The sequence below is a fragment of the Daphnia pulicaria genome, chromosome 4, assembly GCF_021234035.1.
Source record: "Daphnia pulicaria isolate SC F1-1A chromosome 4, SC_F0-13Bv2, whole genome shotgun sequence".
In the NCBI taxonomy this organism is placed as follows: Eukaryota; Metazoa; Arthropoda; class Branchiopoda; order Diplostraca; family Daphniidae; genus Daphnia; species Daphnia pulicaria.
Genome location: NC_060916.1, coordinates 6,221,204 through 6,241,394, shown reverse-complemented (window position 1 = coordinate 6,241,394; position 20,191 = coordinate 6,221,204). Strand labels below are relative to the sequence as shown.

The window sequence follows — 20,191 nt, the reverse complement described above, 5'->3', positions numbered from 1 at the left end:
TATCGCAGCAGTACAGGACGCATAGGCCTATCCAGCGAAACGTACCAGAACACTTCTTTCCGGGCAGTTGGCAGTTAGTGGAATGACGAGAACTTCGCGAGAACGTCATACCGAGGCGTGACTGGAACTTTTCTCAGGTGAAAGCCACCCATTCGGCCGTTCCGTCTTCATCGTTGCTGGGTAGGCTGTGTGTCATTTACTGCAGGAACATGAAACTTTTCACGTTGGATCGTGTAATCTATTTTTGTGTAGAATACTCGGCCTGCGGTCGAGAGAGACTTCAGCGGCGGCCGTTGTGGCGGCAGCGGTGGCCAGCACCGCCCGGCAAGGGCTGACAGTATCGCTGACGGCCTAGCTGGCTGGAATCAGCGACATAGCCATCAATGGCTAGTCGGTTGTCTCGGGGTGGCTATAGCATCCGGAGAGAGCTGGGGATAGAGTAGGGTGGTGTCATATCGCACTCCCGAAATTGTATGGATATTCAAGTTCATTTTCATTTTTCAAGTTCATTTTCATTTTTCAAATTCGTTTTCATTTTTCGAAATCATATTAGTTTTTCAAATTCATTTTAGTTTTTCGAAATCATTTACATTTTTCAAAATCATTTTCATTTATCAAAATCATTTTCAATTTATGAATTCATTTTCAAAACGTTTTCAATTTTTGAATTTATTTTCAACTTGATTTCAATATTCAAAACGATTATCAATTTGTTTTTAAATCAAATATGGTAATCGATTTTTGAAAAGTTTTTTTGGAAAAAGTGTTCAATCCGCACCCCATAGATTCCTTAAGGGCTATGGCGGATGGAAATCTATAAGTCTTACAATTTGGCTGTTTATAGTCTATTAAAATAAACAAAGTTACAATTTACAAACTGTAAGGAAATAGACGTAACTCAAGTATGGCTTGGTGCGGAGGAAGAACAAAGTCAATTTGACTTTGAGTAAAACCAAAAGTTTTGCGCGAAATAAAAAAGGGTTGATTATGGGGATGACTCATGTAAATGTAAACGAATGGCGGCGCGTATCGTTGGCGTGCGTTTCATTTTAAAACCTGGAGCTGAAGCCACATTTTGACATTTGCCGATCAGGGTTTTGTAGATAGAAATAAATGCCCTCAGATCATCTTATCGATAACTCATCGGCGAATATGCTAATTTTTATTAATAGATCTCAACAGTAAATAATTCGTTGATTATTTCTTTGCCGGAACCTTTTGTTTTCATCACAACTAGCTAGTTAAAATACGGAGAGTGCAGGTGATACTTACAATGTAAAATTTAAGTGTGGAACCCCATACTTAACTATTTTAGTTTTGATGGGGGGTTTATATCTAAACCTAACATTCCTTTTCAACTGTTAATTTTACATTTTAACTTAAAGGTAATTATTTTAGAAAAAATTTATTTATGAATAAATTAGTTTCGTACTCCGTGGGCGAAATTCGATCAATTCCAATATTTTTAATTTTTGTGAGAAAGGGCAACCATCCACAGTTCCACGTCTCCACACCAACCCACATTGGCACATTGGTGCACTGAAAAGCCCAAAAATCATATATTTTTTAAAAATCCAAACAGTTCAATATTTTAGATCAATTAATAAAATCTCGATGGCCGATACGCAGTAGCGTTTCATTTTTGATTTTTCAAAGAAAAAAGATCCAAATAGGATCGAAATATTTCTCATCCGGCTGGCAGATGGCTGCCTCGCCGCCGGTCTCGCCTCGCTTACCCCACCCCATGTCCCCATCCTTCTCCACAGTACATTATATTCTATATTATGCTGTTTGACAACTCAGCTTTGTTTTCAATACAAAATGGCACCCGCTGTTGAAATTCATAGTGAAAAATTGAATTTGAAAATTATAGAATGTATTCAGGAATTGGGATCATGTTGGAGGTGTGCTATCCGATTTACGAGAGAAAGGAAACCAGAGGCCTATCAACAGAAAAACCTTGTAATTATATCTGTTTAAACTGATCAAATTGAGTTATGTTGTTTTTTAATTGGACAACCCTGACCATGTGAAGGATTTGAAACAGGAACCTGAAGAAAAAGTACAGAAAACTAGTCCATGCGTTATTTGCTTGGGGTTGGTACAGGATCAGTTCATTAAAGAATGTGTTACTGATGAGGTGTGTATAACTTGTCCTACATCTGTGTATTTGTGTTAATCTTTGGCTTTGATTTTTTTCCATTCGCAGATTTCCCAACGTGTTATTGAATCTGATTATGATTCCCCTACATTTTCATGTATGGTTTCATTACCAGTGGCTATTATGCTCAGGGAACAAGCTGTGTGGTTTCTGGTAACTGAGAAGTTTCCAGAACTACTTTCAACTAACTTTAAAATTGATCATGTCACATCTCTCAAAGATGTATGGAAGTTTGTGTTCTCCAAGGCATTGGAACTTAAACTAAAGAAAAAATTGGAATACAGCAGCTCATCATTCCAAATCCAAGTCAATGTACTTTACCAAGATGAAATATCTGAATGTGGTGCCTTGTAATGCTTTATAATTATCTAATTTTATATTTTTATGTATAATTATATGTTTTTATTACAGAGTAGACATGTGCCCTGAAAAATTCAAACATAGATACAATCAGACCAGAGTCTATCGAGAAGGCATTTTCACAAGAAATGCTGCTCATTCTGTGTTGTCAGGAATAAGCTCTTTAAATTTTAAGAAACACTACACATTGAAAGTACCAAATGTTGGCACCCACTATGGTGTGGTACAATGCTCACACACTTCCATTCACATTGCTGGTAATTTTTTTGTTTAAATTTGTCTTGCATTTAAGTATGTCTGTGAAGTTCTAATGTAAACTTTTTTACTGTGTATATTTGCATGATTAGGTCGGTATCAAAAATTCTCCAGAAAACTCTGCCAAACACCATGGCTTATTGAAGGTGAAAAACACATGGACACCTCCATCCAGGAATTGATCTGCAAACACCTTGAGCCATTTTTTAAAACTCAAAGTATGTTGAAATACTTTTAATTTAGACCTACTTACATGTTTATACGTTGAACGCATTGCAAAGTTATAACTCTAATTGAATGTTCTAGGTGTCAAATTTTCATCGTCTGGGCGCGAGGATGTCGATGTAAGAACTCTTGGGCTTGGTAGACCATTTGCCATAGAGCTTCTGGACCCACATAGAACTCTCTTCACACAAGTTGAGATTACCCAAGTGCAGATTATTATCAATAAAAGTACCGATGCCATACAAATTCGCGACCTGCAATTAGTCACAAAAGAACAATTATCTGTACTAAAAGAGGGTGAAGAAGAAAAAACAAAAATCTATCGAGCTTTATGTGTAACGCTTGATGGCTCGACACTAACAGCCGAAGATTTAGATCGTATCAATGGCACTACTGAACTTGTTTTGATGCAGAAAACTCCTCTGCGTGTGTTACATAGGTATTAAATCATCTATTCAATAACCATTGTAATAATAAATATCATTTAATCTAACAGGAGACCTCTGGCTGTGAGACCACGAACTGTCCATCAGATAAATGCTACTTTACTCGACGACTATCCAGGGCATTTCATCATGCGTCTCAAAACGCAAGCTGGAACTTACATAAAAGAATTCGTTCATGGCGACTTCAATCGGACAGTGCCCAACTTATGTATACTATTAGGGCGACCTGTGGATATTGTTGCATTAGATGTTGACGCTGTTGAACTAGATTGGCCTCCGGCTCTTTTCAATTGAAGCAATACAAAATTCAGCAAGAATTGTATTCACTAAAAAGTGATTATGGAACTTTTCTCAATACCAATTTTAGTCAAATACTCGATTATTTTTTTATCAAATGCTTTAGATCCACACAGATAAACGCGTAAACTGTCACTTTGCTTGATAACACTCATCTCCTTCAAGGTTTCCTCGTCTAACTTGTGATAAATAATTTCTTCGTTATGTCTTTTAAGGGTTTCAGCATCTTGATTCTCATCATCACTGAGGAAATAACAGGCCTTGAAATTCCAATAATCTTGCAGTTGATGAAATTCACGTTGGAAAATTATTTCTGAGTACGTTCTGCAACCATAAAGAAGAAAAACGCGCGTTTCGTCATCCGGGTTATCAATAATCAGCTTTGTTATTTGGTACAGTGGGGTAATTCCGGTTCCAGCCGCAATCATCAGTACGTTACGATAACTATTTGGCTTATAGTCACATTGACCAATTGGTCCTCTCCAAGAAACTACCTTTCCTGTCAGCCATTTTCTTTTGATAATGTTGGACATCATTCCGTTGTCATAAAGTTTTATCAAGACAGTAAATTTTTTCACTAGTCCGGGTGAACTGATCAGAGTGTATGGCCTGGAAATGGTTGAGTTGCTCGTACTTTCGCGGGCTATCAAATGCTGGCTCGCACTAAACTCCATACAGTGGTTCTCCGGAAGCTTGAAGTGGAACAAAAAAACACTAGGGCACACTGGTTCGACACTTTCAATAACACAGTCTACATAAGTTTCTGGATTCATTTTAGTATTTTTCTCCAATTGGCAAGTTTCGAGTTCCTTACACTTTCTTTGCCAAATCAACAATTCTTGCTTGTAAGTGTCAAAGACGCAAAACTGACATCCTTGGCCGCAGCACTGGGATTCCTCCGGTTTGAGCGGTTCAGGTGGCAGGTTCACAAGGCGATCCATTTTCAGCTTTACATCACGTCCATGGATTCCATTATGGAGGCATCCATTTTCTGATGACCATCACTTTCCACAATTTGTTCACCTTTCGAGGTGCCGCTCTTATTCGTATCGTCCCAATCCACTTTGAATCGTGTGACACGAGGATTGGTGGCTAGAATATTTCGCATTAGTTTGTCAAACTGCGGAATTGCGGGAGGATTCTCTTTCAGTTCAGCATCGCCATATTCATTATTTACGTAATACCTATACAAAACCATGTATAATTGAGTATAGGGTTCATTGTGGTTTGATGCAACATTATTACCCAACACGAATAAATTCTTGGCTGCGATAGGAACAGGTAAGCAGGACAACTGTTACGCCCACAGCATCTGCAACCGGAATTTTAGAGGGTTGTGGAGGCTCAGCTTGAAATACAAACATGTGTCTTCCTTCAGGCACAGGACCAACATAAACAGTATCAAGAACTTGGTCATAAGTTTCACTTTCAGCTGGAAAAGAAAACAATGCATGATATAACTTTAAATATATGTTGTGTGTGTATACAATACCTGAACCAACATATATAATTTTCCACTCCAAATCCTCATAATTAAAAATATTATTAGTTTTATTATTATTATCGAATGTATATAAATAGCAAGTACTTCCTGAAGATCTTCCAAACATTCGAAGGTGATTTCAAACTGGAAGGGATTGGAGAAATTGGAGGGGTTGTCAAGAACTACAACATTCTGAACATGAACCTTTGCCATGATGGCCCAAGTTTCTTCTGCTGTTCACACTCTTCTTATTAAACACTTGATAACTACAATTAAACAGTTAGCCAATTGGTATTATTGCAACTTAAATTTAACTTATTTACTCTATTAGTGGTCAAAAATGTATAAAAATGGTTAATTATAACGAAAGGGTAAAACCATATGCATTAACATCACATTTTAGATATATTTTACCTGGAGTTTGGAATCTCGGTGATCAATGTCTATTCAAAATACTTGTTGAAATATCTAGATGATTCTTGGTAACTACCATACACAAATTCCTGAACAATGCAGAAAAAATATCCATTAACTAGAATACATGTAACTTTTATCATGAAGTAGTTGTGAAAAGGGAGATTCATCAAAGATTTGAATTTGAACTGCAAGATGAAAAGAGAAAAAGAAACATATATTAATGTAAGTTATGAATTTACCTTCATAGCACAACAGATATTATCCATACACTATTGAACAGCAATATCCCTTTTTGATTTGGTAAGGAAAAAAGGTACAACGCAACAGAATAAATTTAGGTATTTCCGACCCAAAAATATTAAAACAAGAAAAATTGAAATGGTAAGCGAAGAAGTAGCGGACTCAACAATAGAAAAGATATACTGCGTTGCCATATAATAGAAAAAAAACATGAATCGACTAAATAAACTATTATCTAGGCATAGGCTAATTATTAGTGGAGTCAAAACTTTTTTTAGCACGGGTGAAACTTGAAAATTTTATACGAGATGCGCACACTCAAGAGCTATCGATGAGTAAAATAAAAATTTCAAATCGAAGTTAACTTATTTTCGCTAAGGCCTTTTTGAAAAAAAATGTTTAAACCCCGATATTCTAACTTTGTATTGTCTATTGATTAAATTTCAAATCCAAATAGATGATGAAAAAGAAAAAAAAATCTCTATCTTTTCTTTTTTTTTAAACCTATAGCGCAAACAGTATTGGAAAAAATTGAATTTAAACGACAAAAATCAATTTTTTAAATTAAAAAAACCAAAACTTTTGGATTTTTTATCTCTCATTTGGTAAACGGGAAATTTTTTCCCGAAACAGAGTATTTTATACACCAGCAATAAATACACCGTTAAAAAATTGGGAATATCGGTGATGTTGAGCGCCGAAAATAATTCAATTTCAGCGGAATGACCCCCCTTATTGGCTCTGGTTAGATACAGGCGCAGTGTATTATTTTATGTGTCGCAACGTCGCCAAAATGTAGAAATAGCAGAAAAAATGCTGAAACCAATGAGAAATACAGAAAAAATCACGTGACTAATTCACACACTCAGCAACTTAACCGTTCTAGCTTTTTTGTACTTTAGACACGCCCCAGTTGACCAAGGTCAGCTGACGTCAGACAAAGCGAGGCGGGCTCTTGTAGCAGACGGATTCTTTCGTCAACTACTGCGTTGCCATGATGGAATCAAATGCGAAACAAAGATGTCGAACAGCCCTATAACCAGAGCTATAGACTCCTGGTCGCTTCACGGCTGTGTTGGCTTCCCCATCCCGGTTTCAGGGTAAACGTAAGCCGATTTTCAGAGATTTTAGGGCGAGGCCTGTCAGAATTGTGAAGTGGAAACTGGAAACAGCGCCATCTAGGCTCTCAAAAGTAGCTGGACGTTGTAGCTGACACACTCACTAGAGGCGCTCATTCCAGTTTCCAAATCGGCTTACGTTTACCTTACCTTAAGTTTAAGAATGGTTACTAGAGAACGGCATTCGACATGAGACGACGGTTGCCTACACGCTGGAGCAGAACAGAGTTGCCGAAAGAGTGAACCGCACCATCCTGGAGTCTGCTCGAAGCATGATTCATTTTGCCGACCTTCCTCTGAAATTATGGGCTAAGGCATGCAACACGGCCGTATATCTCATGAATCGAGTGGCAACAAAGTCCATCAAAGGGAAGACCCCCTATGAAATTTGGAAAGGTGTGAAGCCGAATTTATCTCACATCCGGGTGTTTGGCTGAAACGTCTACGAAGGAGAAGCGAAAAAAACTAGAACCGAAGTCCATCAAATGCTGTCATGTTGGGTATTGTGAACTTCAAAAGGGATTCCGAGCATTGAACCAAGGAAGCGGAAAGGTGCTCATCAGTCGTGATGTCATTTTTCAAGAATTTGAAAGAGGATTGCCTGGTGGGCCACCCTGTGGAATCTCAGACCTGATTGATGACATTTTTGATCGGTAAACTCGATCAAATGACACACAGCCATCAAGCAACTCACTGAGGTCGCCAACAAAAACAAACAGAATTTTTGACCTCGTTCCTGCTATATACCATGATGATGAGGCTGACTCGGTCTCTAGTCATGAATCAGCAGCTGATTCTGTCTTCGTTCCTGAGTCAACGAATGATTCTGTCTTCGTTCCTGATTCAACGACTGATTCTGTCTTGGTTCCTGAGCCAATAGCCGATCCTGTCTTCATTCTTGAGCAAGTAGCTGACCCTGTCTTCGCTCCTGACCCTGCACTGGGGCAGGGAGCCTGAGCCTATCATAGAACCCATAATTCAGCCGGGCATGAGACCAAGAAGAATAGGACTTCCAGACCAAGATTTGATCATTCATGGGCCGAGGATCAGGACTCCAGTTGTCAGATGGATAGAAGAATCGACAACTCCTCAGTATGCTGGCTTGGCTGCAGTGGGTGACATCAAACCGACAACCCTAGAGGAAGCTCTGGTGTCACCACAAGCTGATCAATGGAATCTGGCCATGGAAGATGAAATTCGATCCTTGGAACAGAATGAGACGTGGACCTTCACCAAACTTCACACGGGCATACAACCCATCACGAACCGTTGCGTCTTTAAACTCAAGCTGGATGGAGATTGAGCAGTTTGGCGCTACAAGGCACGACTGGTTGTGAAGGGATTCACGCAGTGAGCTGGAATGGATTTCGAGGAGACCTTTTCACCAGTCTTAAAGCATGATTCTTAGCGTGCTGTGCTCGCCGAGGCTGCCAAAAAGGACCTGAACATGTTGCAACTTGATGTCAAGACCGCGTTTTTGAATGGTGATTTACACGAGGAATTATACATGACGCAGCCAACTGGTTTTGTCGTATCTGGTAGAGAAGGAGAAGTCTGCAAGCTCAACAGAAGTATATATTGAAGTATATGGAGTAAGCAGTAAGTAGTAATATATGGATTGAAGCAGGCCTTCCGAGCCTAGAATATTAAATTCCACGGTTTCCTCACCAAGTTTGGATTCGTCAGGAGCTGTGCGGACCCATGTGTGCACATCAAGGAAGAAGAAGATTGCCTAACAATCATTGCAATCTGGGTGGACGACGGCCTGATTTGCAATAGCGATATCAAGAGACTTGACAGTGTCGTGGAGTATCTATCACAGAACTTCAAGATGACGTCCCTAGTAGAACACGATATCTTGTAGATAGCTTATAGATATCAACATGTCTAACTTGTGTATTGTGTTAACTAAGATATCTAAAAGCTTATAGTTAGAAATCTCACATACTAGTTTTTTTACTGCTGTCACAAAGAGATCTATGAGATATGTTCGGATATGTTGTAAAAAGACAAGTTGTGCGCATTTATAAGCACATATTAGCATGGTACTCGCAAACGCGCACCTATCTATCAAATGTACACATGATAGCAAATGAAATCATTTTATTTATGTTTATTTACACGCTGATGAAAACACGCTTACAATTTAAATGAAAATGAAAATTATAAATGTAAAGACTGCTGTGCTGTGTCTTATTCATGATGCAGTTACCCCATGGATATTTTCTGTAAAATAAATGAGAATTAATTTATTACAATCTTTACAAAAAGTATGATAAAATTACCTGGAAAGATGTCAAGTAATTTCATTGCAAATCAAAGTTCATTAATACCACAATTCCGAAACTTTCAATTGGTGCAATAACCGGAATTTTCATAGCCTTAAATAACACATGATTGAATGGCCAACTTTCAATGACTCTAGAAAGAGTATTGACAACTTCAATGCCGAGTGATGTAGAATGCAACCCATTTAAGTCGTACAAATTCTCCCCATTCAAGAATCGTCTCCCAATTAAAAAAACATTCCCATTATTTTTTTCAATGAAATTCTAAATAATAACTGTGGCTCCACCTTCTATTACAACGCAATTATTCGGGCTTTTACGACTTAATTTTAGACCCCGATATAATACTCTTTCAAATTGTAGCCCAGTCAAACCAAGAATCACTGGGCCACTGAAGTGTTCTGAAATAAGTTTTGTACAGCCGGCATTTTTTGTGCTATTGGTTTCACTAATAACAGGTGTGTTGCATCCCAGCTCAGTAACCAGATTCACTAGTTGTTCAAGAGGCAACGCACTGCTACGAACCAAGTTTTTCAATTTACCCAGATGATTCTCAAATGAGAAGCAGCTGAATGTTTCCAATGGGCCTAACCTTCTACATTCGTCTGCCAAATGTATAAGATTATGAATATTGTAGCTGAAAAACTTATCCCCGTATATTGAAGGGGATTGTTGAACAAAACGAATCAAAAGGTTATTTGCGTATTCGATGTTATCTTCTTCTTTAATCTTCTCATCACATGACAAAATTCTAATGGCTACGTGGAGAAGCATGAAATGGTTATAAACTTCTTCTGGCAGTCTGTTTTTTAAGATGACAGGTAAAACATAAAGCAATTTTAACCTACATTCTGTTGCTTTCAATCGAGAAACTTCGTCCAAAGACCTCGTTTTTCGGCTAAATTCAAAAGGAATTAATTTTGAAATAGCTTCTAAAATCACAGAAATTTCTGAAATAATCTGCTTTGAAATTATTACTTTCATGCTTCTCCTTTGATTGCACCAAATATGAAGTAATTTACGCATTGCACCCAAATAAACCAGATGCATTGGATCAACGGGAAAATCATTCGTCATATTTATCGGCAAATTTCCTAGAATAGATAGTCCCGTGTGATGTGTTTGTTGCTCACGACTACGGAAAGATTCGTCTGATCTGAGAATTGCGTCGATTTCTGGCAAAGTAACCCTCCCTCCCCTTCCACTTTCGTTATGTACATACTCCCCTTCTGTCTCGCATTTACTGCAACCAAAAAAGGATCCACAAGGTTTGACGCATTTAATAAAACTAAGCGCTGGCGCGTCACAACAAAATGCTTCAATTTCAATTTTTATAAGACTGCCATTGTACTGAAATCCTTCCACCATTAATTCTGAAATTTCAGTATAAAAATGATGCAAGTACTCATTAGCATTTTCAGGTTTGGAAGTGCCATGATAAAAACCGATCTCAAATACATCTGCTCCTTTCAGTTTCAATTTCCCAAGAACAGGCCAAAATTGACTGTTCGTTCTTTTACTAGGAGGCAACCCATCGCAACCAACATACATTTTAAAAACAACTTCTCCAGATTGAAATTGTACATTCAAACTGTCAAGAGAAGACGTAATCCCTTTCAATAAATTAAATCCGTAGTAACGACCAGGGTTTACTGGAATTGTACTAACCTTACGAGGAGTTCCTAATAACGTTTTATAAGATTTAGGAAGAAACGAAAAATGTAGTTCAGTTCTTAAAACGGACAACAATTTGTCGACACTACTCCTTGAAACATTAGTAACTACGGCCCAATGAGAAAGACAACGTTTAAATAGAACTTGACGCTGCTTTTCACTAATATCATCGTTTTCTTCGTAATAATCCCAATCCCAATTTCTGTCTTGACCGTCGCCGTCCACTGAATCAACGTCTACATCACTTTCATCGAGTTGAAAATCGTCCAAGCTAAAATCAAATAAATCTTCGAAATCACTTAAATCAGAAGCTATTGTGTCGTTCTCAGAGGAAGAACTGCCATCAAGTTCAGGTGACAAACTATCGTCCAATACCTCGGAATCGGAATAATGTTCGGCCTCAGTATCGGAATTACAATCCTCATTATCTTGAACCTCAATATCTGCTATCTGGGCATCTACATTTTCTAAACAATGAGCTACAAAGGGGTTCAATGGCTGAACATTATTCCGTCCGATTTCCTGATCGTTGTTGGTTACTTCGTCATAATATTCATTTAATCCTCTATTGATTGCTAATCTAATTCTTCGTGCTCTCTGTCTTGGACCCACAAAATCTTTCACCTTTCGCTTATCCATGGTGATTAAGGCGTTTAAAGTGTAGTAATAACCTAAAGTTTCTCTACGAATTCCGGCCTAACAAATAAAATTATCAAAAGTCGTGACAGTACCGTACGAAATCTCCTGAAGTGTTAGCTTGGAAACAGCTAGAAGAGTGATGTAGGGGGCTATAGACTTTTATCCACGCCGTCGTGATCCTTGTGTTCTGCTGGTGATTCCCTGCGTCCTTTTAATTGCTGATGAATTCGTCTGTTCCAGTCCGTCTTGCATATATGTGAAAACAACGACCTAATAAATTACTTATCGGAAATCATGGAAAAAATACTTAATAATAGTTAAGAAGGGAATACTCACAGTACAGTTAAGAACTTGTGAGAATAGGCCTACTTCACAAGAGTTGGTATAGCCCATACTGATTACCAAAACCTCATTGACAACAAATAGTGAGTTGGCAGCCGTTCTCTAAAAGTGAAACAGCAACAGCCTAAAATCAAAACAAGAAAATGTCAATCTAGTATTTGATGTGAGAACGGAATACTCACAATAGACTTTATGAACAAGTGACAAGAACAAGAGTTGGTATTGCCCGTTCTGATTACCAAAACCCCATTGATAACAACTAGTGAGTTGGTAGCCGTTCTCTAAAAGTTTACCAGTAACAGCCTATAATCAAAACAAGAACATGTCAATCTGGTATTTGATGTAAGAAGTTAAGATCGGATGGAATACTCTCAATAGACTTATTAAGCACTTCACAAAAGTTGGTATCCTTGTGTTGACTATAACACTACCTATTTGTTAATCACTGGTGGCGAGCTTCAGCAATCCAATAGGCTTGGAATATCAATTTTATGTAGAAATTAAATTGACGTAAAAAGAAATTCACTTATTGTTTGATCGCGTGGTTTGAGCAAATCAGCAGACTAAAGCTGTAAAGGTTTCTCAATCGATTCATTAGTAACAACGTTGCAATTACACTTGCCTGGTCACTATAATAATTTATTCGCACTTCACTTTCAGTTACTGAACAACCAGCAAAGCAAACTGTGGACACCGGTAAGCATAATTCCCACTTGTTATTGTAAATTCATGTGCCTACTTATTTACACATTTGTGATATGCTTATAGGAAACATCATCTGCTGCAGAACATCACGAACCTCAAAAGACGATGATTCCTATGGAACCTAAGACCATGGTAAAATTCGAAACAAATTTTTTTCTGTTGTTGTTATATATTAAATGCATGTGTAATATTTTTCAGAATCCATGGAACCACAACCCAATTATTCAGGATATTGCAACTTGGGAATGCCACCATTTTGGGATCATAATTCGAATCATTCAAATTCATTTCCCCAAAGTTATACACCACCTCCTTCGTATGATTTTTCCACCCAGTCTATGGGTTATGGCTCAAGCAGTGGCCATTCATCTCAATTTGGTAACTTTCATGTTTTATTTTTCCTTAATGTAATACTTATTCCATATTTTATTGCAGTTGCTCAATCTTATGGAATGCCGTCAACCTCTGTTCAGGGAATGCGTGAATCCCCGTCCACTGCTCATGAATTCCCCGTCAGTGCACCAAACATTTCTCAGTCAGTGCACCAAAGGTATCAACATCAAGGCATGTCAACCTCTGTTCAGGGAATGCGTTACTTAACGCCCGCACCATCACCGTCCCCTGGACATGAATCTCCTGTCAGTGCACCAAACATTGCTCAGTCAGTACACCAAAGGTATCAACATCAAGGCATGTCAACCTCTGTTTAGGGAATGCATTACTTAACGCCCGCACCATCACCGTCCCCTGGACATGATCTCCCGTCAGTGCACCTATAATCCCCCAGTCAGCTCTCCAAAGGTATCGAAATCCACATCCACCCAGTAATACCAGGACAAATGAGTTTGATGATCACACAGCTGATGGGGTTGTTCCATTGCATGGTAATAATTTAACTTAAAAATGATTTGTTGTATATATAGTAATGTCTAACAATTTTTACAGGGAAAGTTTCTCAAAAAAAGGAAATGTTCATGTCGGCTTTAGCCAAAATTAACGACAAGCTGTCAGTCATAGAAAAGTCGATGAAGCCAATAAGCGAAGAAGAATCAAGTGACATTGGTGATGAATTTAAGGCTCTTCCTTTAAAGACTTTTGAAGAATTTCATAGTTTTCAAAAACAAATTAAGAAAGATGCCGTTATTTACAAGAAGCTCGTTATATTTGACTAATTCACGAAAACCATACTAATTTCTGTAATTCTATCTAACCTAATGCTCTATGTTTACATCAGTGCTGTTTTTAAATATTCTAATAATTCTTATTCCACCTAAATATGAAGATAAATGTGAATTAAGATTCGACTAAATATGTTAATTAATAGAGAAAAAGTAGACATACTTAACACAAGAAGTAAGCAGGGATAATGTGTTTGCAATTTCGCATGGGGGAAGATAGGTACGAAAGCCAGAATCAGTAGACGAAATAACAGAAGAAGTAAGGTGTAAAACAAACATTTCCAAAACCAGCAAAATCAACGGCAACAGCCGGCTAAGATGATGAATTAACCATAGGTAATGAAAAATGAATTTTCAAACATCAGAATCAACTGACAGGAAAGCATTGGATTGTGGCAGAGATATAATGGCCTATTCAAAACCAAAATGCTTTATTTGCACTGTAAAAAAATATTTCAATATAAAAAAATATGACTCTCTATAAGCCGAATCACTTACTTTTGGAAGAAGCTGTCTACTAAGGTTGAAAAAACAACAGGAGTTTGTATTTTATTACTTGAACCTTGTTGACAGAAGTCTCCCTCTTTACTGCTTCCAATGATGTCAGGGCTGGGTGAATGAGTTGTTCTTTGACGTTTGTGCCTTCTACCTTTTTCTAATTGTTCTTGCTCTGATTCACTGTTAAAATCGCCGTGTTTCTGAGCATGAATGATCCTTGTCTTGTCATCCTTGTAAGATTCTAACACAACATTTTTCAAATTAGATTTTACCCATTACAATGCGAATATAAATAGGGACCAACCAAATTCAGCTCGTTTGAAGCAAGAGTAATGAAACCATTTCTCTTCACCCCGTGGCTTCCTTCCCTGTACGCTGTATCCCCCCTTAACTTTGGGTACACACAAAATGTACCAGTGCTAGTGTTAAGATTCACGATACAATTAATTCGTCCTTCTTGTAAAAAACAATTGTTCCAAACACGTGGTTAAAAATATGGTTATGGTTATAAATAATTTAATAGTTGAACAACTTACAGGTGAAAAAAGCATTTTTTGGTGCAATTTTGAAAGAGTAATGAAGGGGAATTGTCTGAATTACAAAATACGTAAAAATACTTAAGATTGAAGAAAATAAGTAGTAAAATTGCTTGAGGAAAATTATAAATGACTGAAAAATTGACAACGACGCCAGACATACCAAACATTCCCCTATCCTAATCTGAAATCTTAGAACATCAACGGGGTATACCGAAACCATCAAGCTAGTATTAAAGTTCTTTCTGCAATGAAGACTTTGATCGAAAACATTATAGATGTCAAAACTAAAAACGCTGTTCCACATTATTCTTCATTTTTTTCTCACTCATTTTCAAGCTAAAGTTTACATTAAACATGTCTGAGGTGACTGGTGAAACCAAAGATGTTTTGAACGACGCCTCCACAGTATTTGAAATTCAAATATATATCACAATAGTTTAAAACAAGAAATTTTTTTTTGATACGGAACGGTAAGAAATAAATATTTTAGCTTGAAATGAACCAAAAAGCCAATCTAATTTTTCTAGTAATGTATATTGTCAGCCAAATTATAATTCTTTTGTATAATCCTATTATTCTTCATAAAGATCTAATGAAAAAGAACTATTCCAAACTATGTGATAAATCACAAAGATCGTTTGATGTCTTCTCAAACATTGATTAAGACATGTGATATTTGGGTTACCAGTTTGGTACGCCAAGTGAGTCAGACAGCAAGTTAATTGTTAAATGTAGAAATATGGTCACCAAGCGTAAACAGTATACTGTTAAGATATCAGCAACTGGTTCTGATGTAGAAGTTTCAAACAAGAAACCATTTATTATTAGGATTTGGAACTTATTATATGTGAGTATGTGTGATTTAATGTACACAATTTATTGTAATGTACAATCGTTCTTAAATTATAGGAAAGTCACGTACTATTTACCCAGCATATGTTGCAGGTGATAGTATTTACAAGATTCTCAAAAACTGTACAAAGAGGCAGCTAAAAAAGTTGAGGAAAGTGAAGACATGAATAAGAATTATGATAAAGTGGATAGCTCAAGCCATTCAGACTCTGGCTAGGTTATACTTCGCTTCTCCAAAAACGAAAAAGAACGAGAAATAGATTCTCGAAAGTAGAAATTTTGTTTCATGTGACGAAAGCGACAGCTGAAAGGAGAAAGAAGGAAAAGTCAGAAAAAAAAATTCTGCAAAAAAAACGGCATGAAGATCAAATGGCTCTTAAAAATCCCCAAAATCGATGAAAAACTCAAAACAAAACAACTGGAAACGAATTCGGAGTGGTTCTCTTTTAGCATTACCAGCTCTATTATTATCAGCTTTGTAACGCAAAGAGAGGTTTACATTACGGTTGATTGGGGCATTTGCATGTAACTTGTGGTTCAGATTACCATTGTGAATACATAAATTGTGTGGGGCGGCTCCAGTATAACTACAATATCATCTGCATTTCCTATAGTAGCGTCCACATCCAGGCACCTTCTAGTTATGTTTTTGACATTACCAAAAACATTTCTAGTAGTTCACCCCAAATGATTTTCACTATGATTTTGATGTAGCGCTGTTCGCTACTTCCGGCGATGATGGTTTCACGGCTGTCACGATCCATGGCGTAATTCCTGTAATCCAAACATGTTGGGTCCATTAAAAAAATTTTGAAATCCAATCAAGATCAGACGAAAAAATACTTGTGAAAACTGTTGTGGTAAATGTTGTGTTACTGTTCCCTTCCTTCCGTGACCGCCAGATGGCGCGCGGTTCACAAAGCCATTGGAAGCAGCGGGCCGAAATAAGGGCAGTCTCGTTTCGGCTAAGCTGGCAGTTTGGCGAGCGGCAGGTTTTCATACATTAACAAATTGTAAACATTTGCTTGTAGAGACATGAAATATGTACACATACACATACACTGAAAATTGAATATAAATTTTTAGAAATATACAAACACACATACACTCAAATTGAATGTACAATAGGGCATATGATAGTTATATTTTCGAAATAAGTAATCCAGTCCAATTACTTCATTTCCTGACATTGTGTTACACAGATTCTTTTGGGTCCGTTTTTAATTTTTCGCACTTCCAGTGCATCTATTGTTGGCATGAATTACAATGGACTGATGGTTCATTGTTAGAAGCGTCGTCAATTATCTTGTCACATTTTTGGCATTTATAATCCAGCTGGTTCTGGGTCTATCAAACAGATAGCATTAATAAGGAAGTTAAAGTGAATTTAACTTAGCATTTTATACTGAAGACTTACAATTTCTTAATCTTTTTCATCACCTTCTGAATGATTGTCAACTTCAGCCGTAGGGCAAATTTCCAATTTTTCGCAAAGACTGTAATTCTCTTGGGAAGAGCTGGCGGCATCTCGCACTTCGTCTTCCAATACTTTTTTTCCTCAAAAGACCTGAAAAATCAATTTTCACACTTGACTGGATTTTTTTTTCATTTATTGTTCTTACCGAGCCAACACAGCCTTCAGATTTTATATTCCTTGTTCAAGTTTCTCTTTTATTTCTTGATGGTTTTTAAGAGCTAGAGCAAGAATTTAAATTATAAGTCACCTACGACATGGTCATTCAAAAAATAATGTTTCCGTTAAAACAATTTTCTTCTTTTTCTTTCGAGTATCGCCAGTTGACTTGACTTTAACACATTCAAGATGCTTAATGAGTTTATGACGCATTTCTTTCAGTCGGTTCATGCTTTTGATCGGAAATATTTTGAGCGATAAAAAAATAAATAGATCAATCAATTAGCAATAGTTTAAAAATAGGAAAACAATAAATGGCTTACAAGGGCTTGTTCGGCGAATTCATTTTCCTGTGCCAATTTTTACAGCAAATATTGTTGTCCTTCTCTGAGGTTAGACTCACTTTCTGCGCATTTCACCAATTCAGCATTCACCATCTCGATGAAATGATCCATTAAATTTTCTATAGTAGATTTATTCTCAGCCATCTTAAAATTGCAACGCGCGAGAAAAAAATCGGGACTAAATATAGAATATATTTAGAATAGTTAGGCAACTCTCCTTCTACTTTGTCAACCACGAAGAGCAGATGCGAAAAGAGAAGTCGGTAGGATGAGGCAAACCAACATATACAACTTGCGAAGTTAGATGGAATTTTGTACTCTCCCGACTTCGAAGACACCACATATGACGTAGGGCCCTGCGTCTAAGAAATTGTTAAACTTTAGCAACACATTATTTATCTTTACATATTGTAAAATGTTTAATACTGTTATAGCGTAGGTTGTTGTGAGTTTTTTTCTGATTGTTTCTGTACTATCGATAAATTGTTAAATATTCTCTTAGCGCGGCCAATCTCAGTGGTAAAATAGAAATTGGGAACTTAATGTCGGATTCCAGAGACTTGACATCGCGATCAAGGAATCTAGTTGCAGCAAAATGTCCAACAACGCTTCTATGGCAGAATTCAGCTAGCGGCCTGAAGGTGCAATAGCGCAAAACCTTATTCGAGCACCGTCAGGCCGATGGTACGAATAGACCTGACCTTTGTAGACGGAAGCATTCAATAGTTGCGATGGATGGATTCACCAAATGGTAACAGTATTTTGTTCGATCAAATTTGGGAGAAAGTTCCTGCTTACAGGGCAAGAGAATCAATTGGAAACTAAAAATGAGATTTTTGTTGTTGATGGGCAAACTTCCACTCCACCCTTTTCCCTGCATCCATCAATTGTTTTTTATTCTTTCCTTTCGGTCTCTGGTTCCCTTGGGTGAAAGTGAGTGTTGTTGTGGAAAAATCGTCTTCCCACTGCCAAAGGTTTTTTTCTTCCTTTTCATTTCCTTCCCCTTTTATTTGTTTAAATTTTGTTTTTTCCTCTTCTTTTTCCTTCCGAAGAAATGGTGCTCAAGCGGTTGGTGAACTCCCAATAGGAATCGATCAAAGTAAAATGTCATCATAAATGCTACAGATCAAATCGAGAAGAAGATTTGCCCATCAAATCAACCCATAAAGTATATTATTCTCGTTAAAAAAACGCTATGAAATTTGTTATTCAACGCCAGTTGTTTACTAGTTTGAAAGAAAGCGGAGAAACTGCTTTTACAATAAAAGTCATTCGATTGATTCAGATCGAATTTTGGGGAAAGTAGAGTATCACAAGACATTGGCGGGACGTTGGAATACGTTTGAATGAACCCGGAAAAGGCCATGGTGTTTGGTAGTGGAAATAGGATTCAACAAAGACCCGTTTTGCCCTCACATTTGGTTCAATATAATTTGAATTTAATCTGCCCAGCAGGTAATTAATGAAACAATTTTGTTGTGTCGATACTGATTATAAGGGAAAACGTAGATTTTATTGATTCGGTTGTTGAATTATTTCACCGTCACTTCCGCGAAGGCATCATAAGCTCCAAACATTCTAGGTTCACTAGGTTGGTTTTCAGTACAATTTGGAAGGATGCCAAATGAAATATTTTAATTTTTAACTCTACCTTCCGAGTCAATCACGAAACAATCCCTTCGTTTTCCATCCTCTTTAAAGGTTCTAACTGTGTAAACACAGATGTGTACAAAAATGGTACCAACATTGGAAGGATCCGTAGCTAGACGACTAGCCAAGATTTTCCCGAATTTTCTGAACAATTTAAACAGTTCATCTTTGTAGACATTGTGGAGAATATTGCAACACAAGAAAATGTTATAAAATTTTTATCATTTCAATTATGTTCGGCAAATTTACATCACAACGGTTGCGACTGTTGTTTGTCAAGTTAAGTGATGGTCGTTCTGCAGAGGAGTCAAGTTTAACCATGCTGACCAATTTCATTGTCTGGATGTTGCTCGTGTCTTGTGATTGAACATTAATTGAGATGAATGAATCGACTTCCACTTTTACGTTTTCCGACCCAAGTTCAGTGATGTCGGTTCCGGTCGTATACTCTGCCGATTCTTCATACTCGTCACTGGCTTCTTGGTATTCCTCGAAGGTGGTAGAAATGGCCGATTTCTGTTCGGGTTGAAGAATTCAGTATTCGTTACATAAGTGAAAACACCCAATTCTTATTTCTTAAAATGGTAATGGTGACAAATCTGATCCATTTTGTGATACAAAAATAAGGAGAATGGTGATGCCTTTTTGAGTGGATATTTGGGTAAATATGATGGTGGGTTGTTAGAAGAGGAAGAATCTAAAAATTACTGGACTTTTCCTCGAATCTTCCCTCAACATGCAAGATGCATAGAGGGGTTGGGAGATAACCGGGTATACAGATTTAACCAGAGACATAGGGGAGACTGGGGTTAAATGTGTAAGGTGGGATATATGGTTCGGCGATACA

The 20,191-nt window shown here is 37.4% G+C and overlaps 3 protein-coding genes across 4 annotated transcripts; 1 reads left to right on the top strand and 2 right to left on the bottom strand.

The window, feature by feature from the left end:
• The first annotated feature begins 1,738 nt into the window (after positions 1-1,738).
• On the top strand, positions 1,739-3,808 carry LOC124338653 (tRNA pseudouridine synthase Pus10-like). Of its 2 annotated transcripts, none has more exons than XM_046792803.1 (7): positions 1,739-1,962; positions 2,048-2,140; positions 2,210-2,511; positions 2,573-2,778; positions 2,869-2,994; positions 3,083-3,440; positions 3,498-3,808. In XM_046792803.1, exons 1-7 carry the CDS (start codon positions 1,822-1,824, stop codon positions 3,739-3,741), a joined length of 1,470 nt encoding a protein of 489 aa, XP_046648759.1. In that variant the 5' UTR covers positions 1,739-1,821; the 3' UTR covers positions 3,742-3,808. The 2 variants fall into 2 exon arrangements, with proteins under 2 accessions (XP_046648759.1, XP_046648758.1); XM_046792802.1 differs by having other exon boundaries at positions 1,741-1,962; positions 2,036-2,140.
• On the bottom strand, positions 3,753-4,685 carry LOC124338654 (NADH-cytochrome b5 reductase-like). The gene has a single exon (XM_046792804.1). It carries the CDS (start codon positions 4,683-4,685, stop codon positions 3,774-3,776), a length of 912 nt encoding a protein of 303 aa, XP_046648760.1. The 3' UTR covers positions 3,753-3,773.
• On the bottom strand, positions 4,505-6,081 carry LOC124338656 (histone chaperone asf1-like). The gene is made up of 6 exons (XM_046792805.1): positions 5,884-6,081; positions 5,642-5,730; positions 5,333-5,493; positions 5,237-5,270; positions 4,990-5,176; positions 4,505-4,928 (listed from the first exon to the last, which is right to left on the bottom strand). The coding sequence occupies exons 3-6, from the start codon at positions 5,438-5,440 to the stop codon at positions 4,694-4,696; spliced, it is 564 nt and encodes a 187-aa protein (XP_046648761.1). The 5' UTR covers positions 5,441-5,493; positions 5,642-5,730; positions 5,884-6,081; the 3' UTR covers positions 4,505-4,693.
• Between the last annotated feature and the right edge of the window lie 14,110 nt (positions 6,082-20,191).

Coding starts and splice junctions, on each gene's coding strand:
- LOC124338653 (XM_046792802.1), top strand. CDS start 1,822: ATGGCACCCGCTGTTGAAATTCATAGTGAAAAATTGAATTTGAAAATT. Junction 2,779..2,868: donor CACTTCCATTCACATTGCTG/GTAATTTTTTTG, acceptor TTGCATGATTAG/GTCGGTATCAAAAATTCTCC. Junction 3,441..3,497: donor CCTCTGCGTGTGTTACATAG/GTATTAAATCAT, acceptor TTAATCTAACAG/GAGACCTCTGGCTGTGAGAC.
- LOC124338654 (XM_046792804.1), bottom strand. CDS start 4,685: ATGGATCGCCTTGTGAACCTGCCACCTGAACCGCTCAAACCGGAGGAA.
- LOC124338656 (XM_046792805.1), bottom strand. CDS start 5,440: ATGGCAAAGGTTCATGTTCAGAATGTTGTAGTTCTTGACAACCCCTCC. Junction 5,177..5,236: donor AATTATATATGTTGGTTCAG/GTATTGTATACA, acceptor TTTCTTTTCCAG/CTGAAAGTGAAACTTATGAC. Junction 4,929..4,989: donor CAAGAATTTATTCGTGTTGG/GTAATAATGTTG, acceptor GGTTTTGTATAG/GTATTACGTAAATAATGAAT.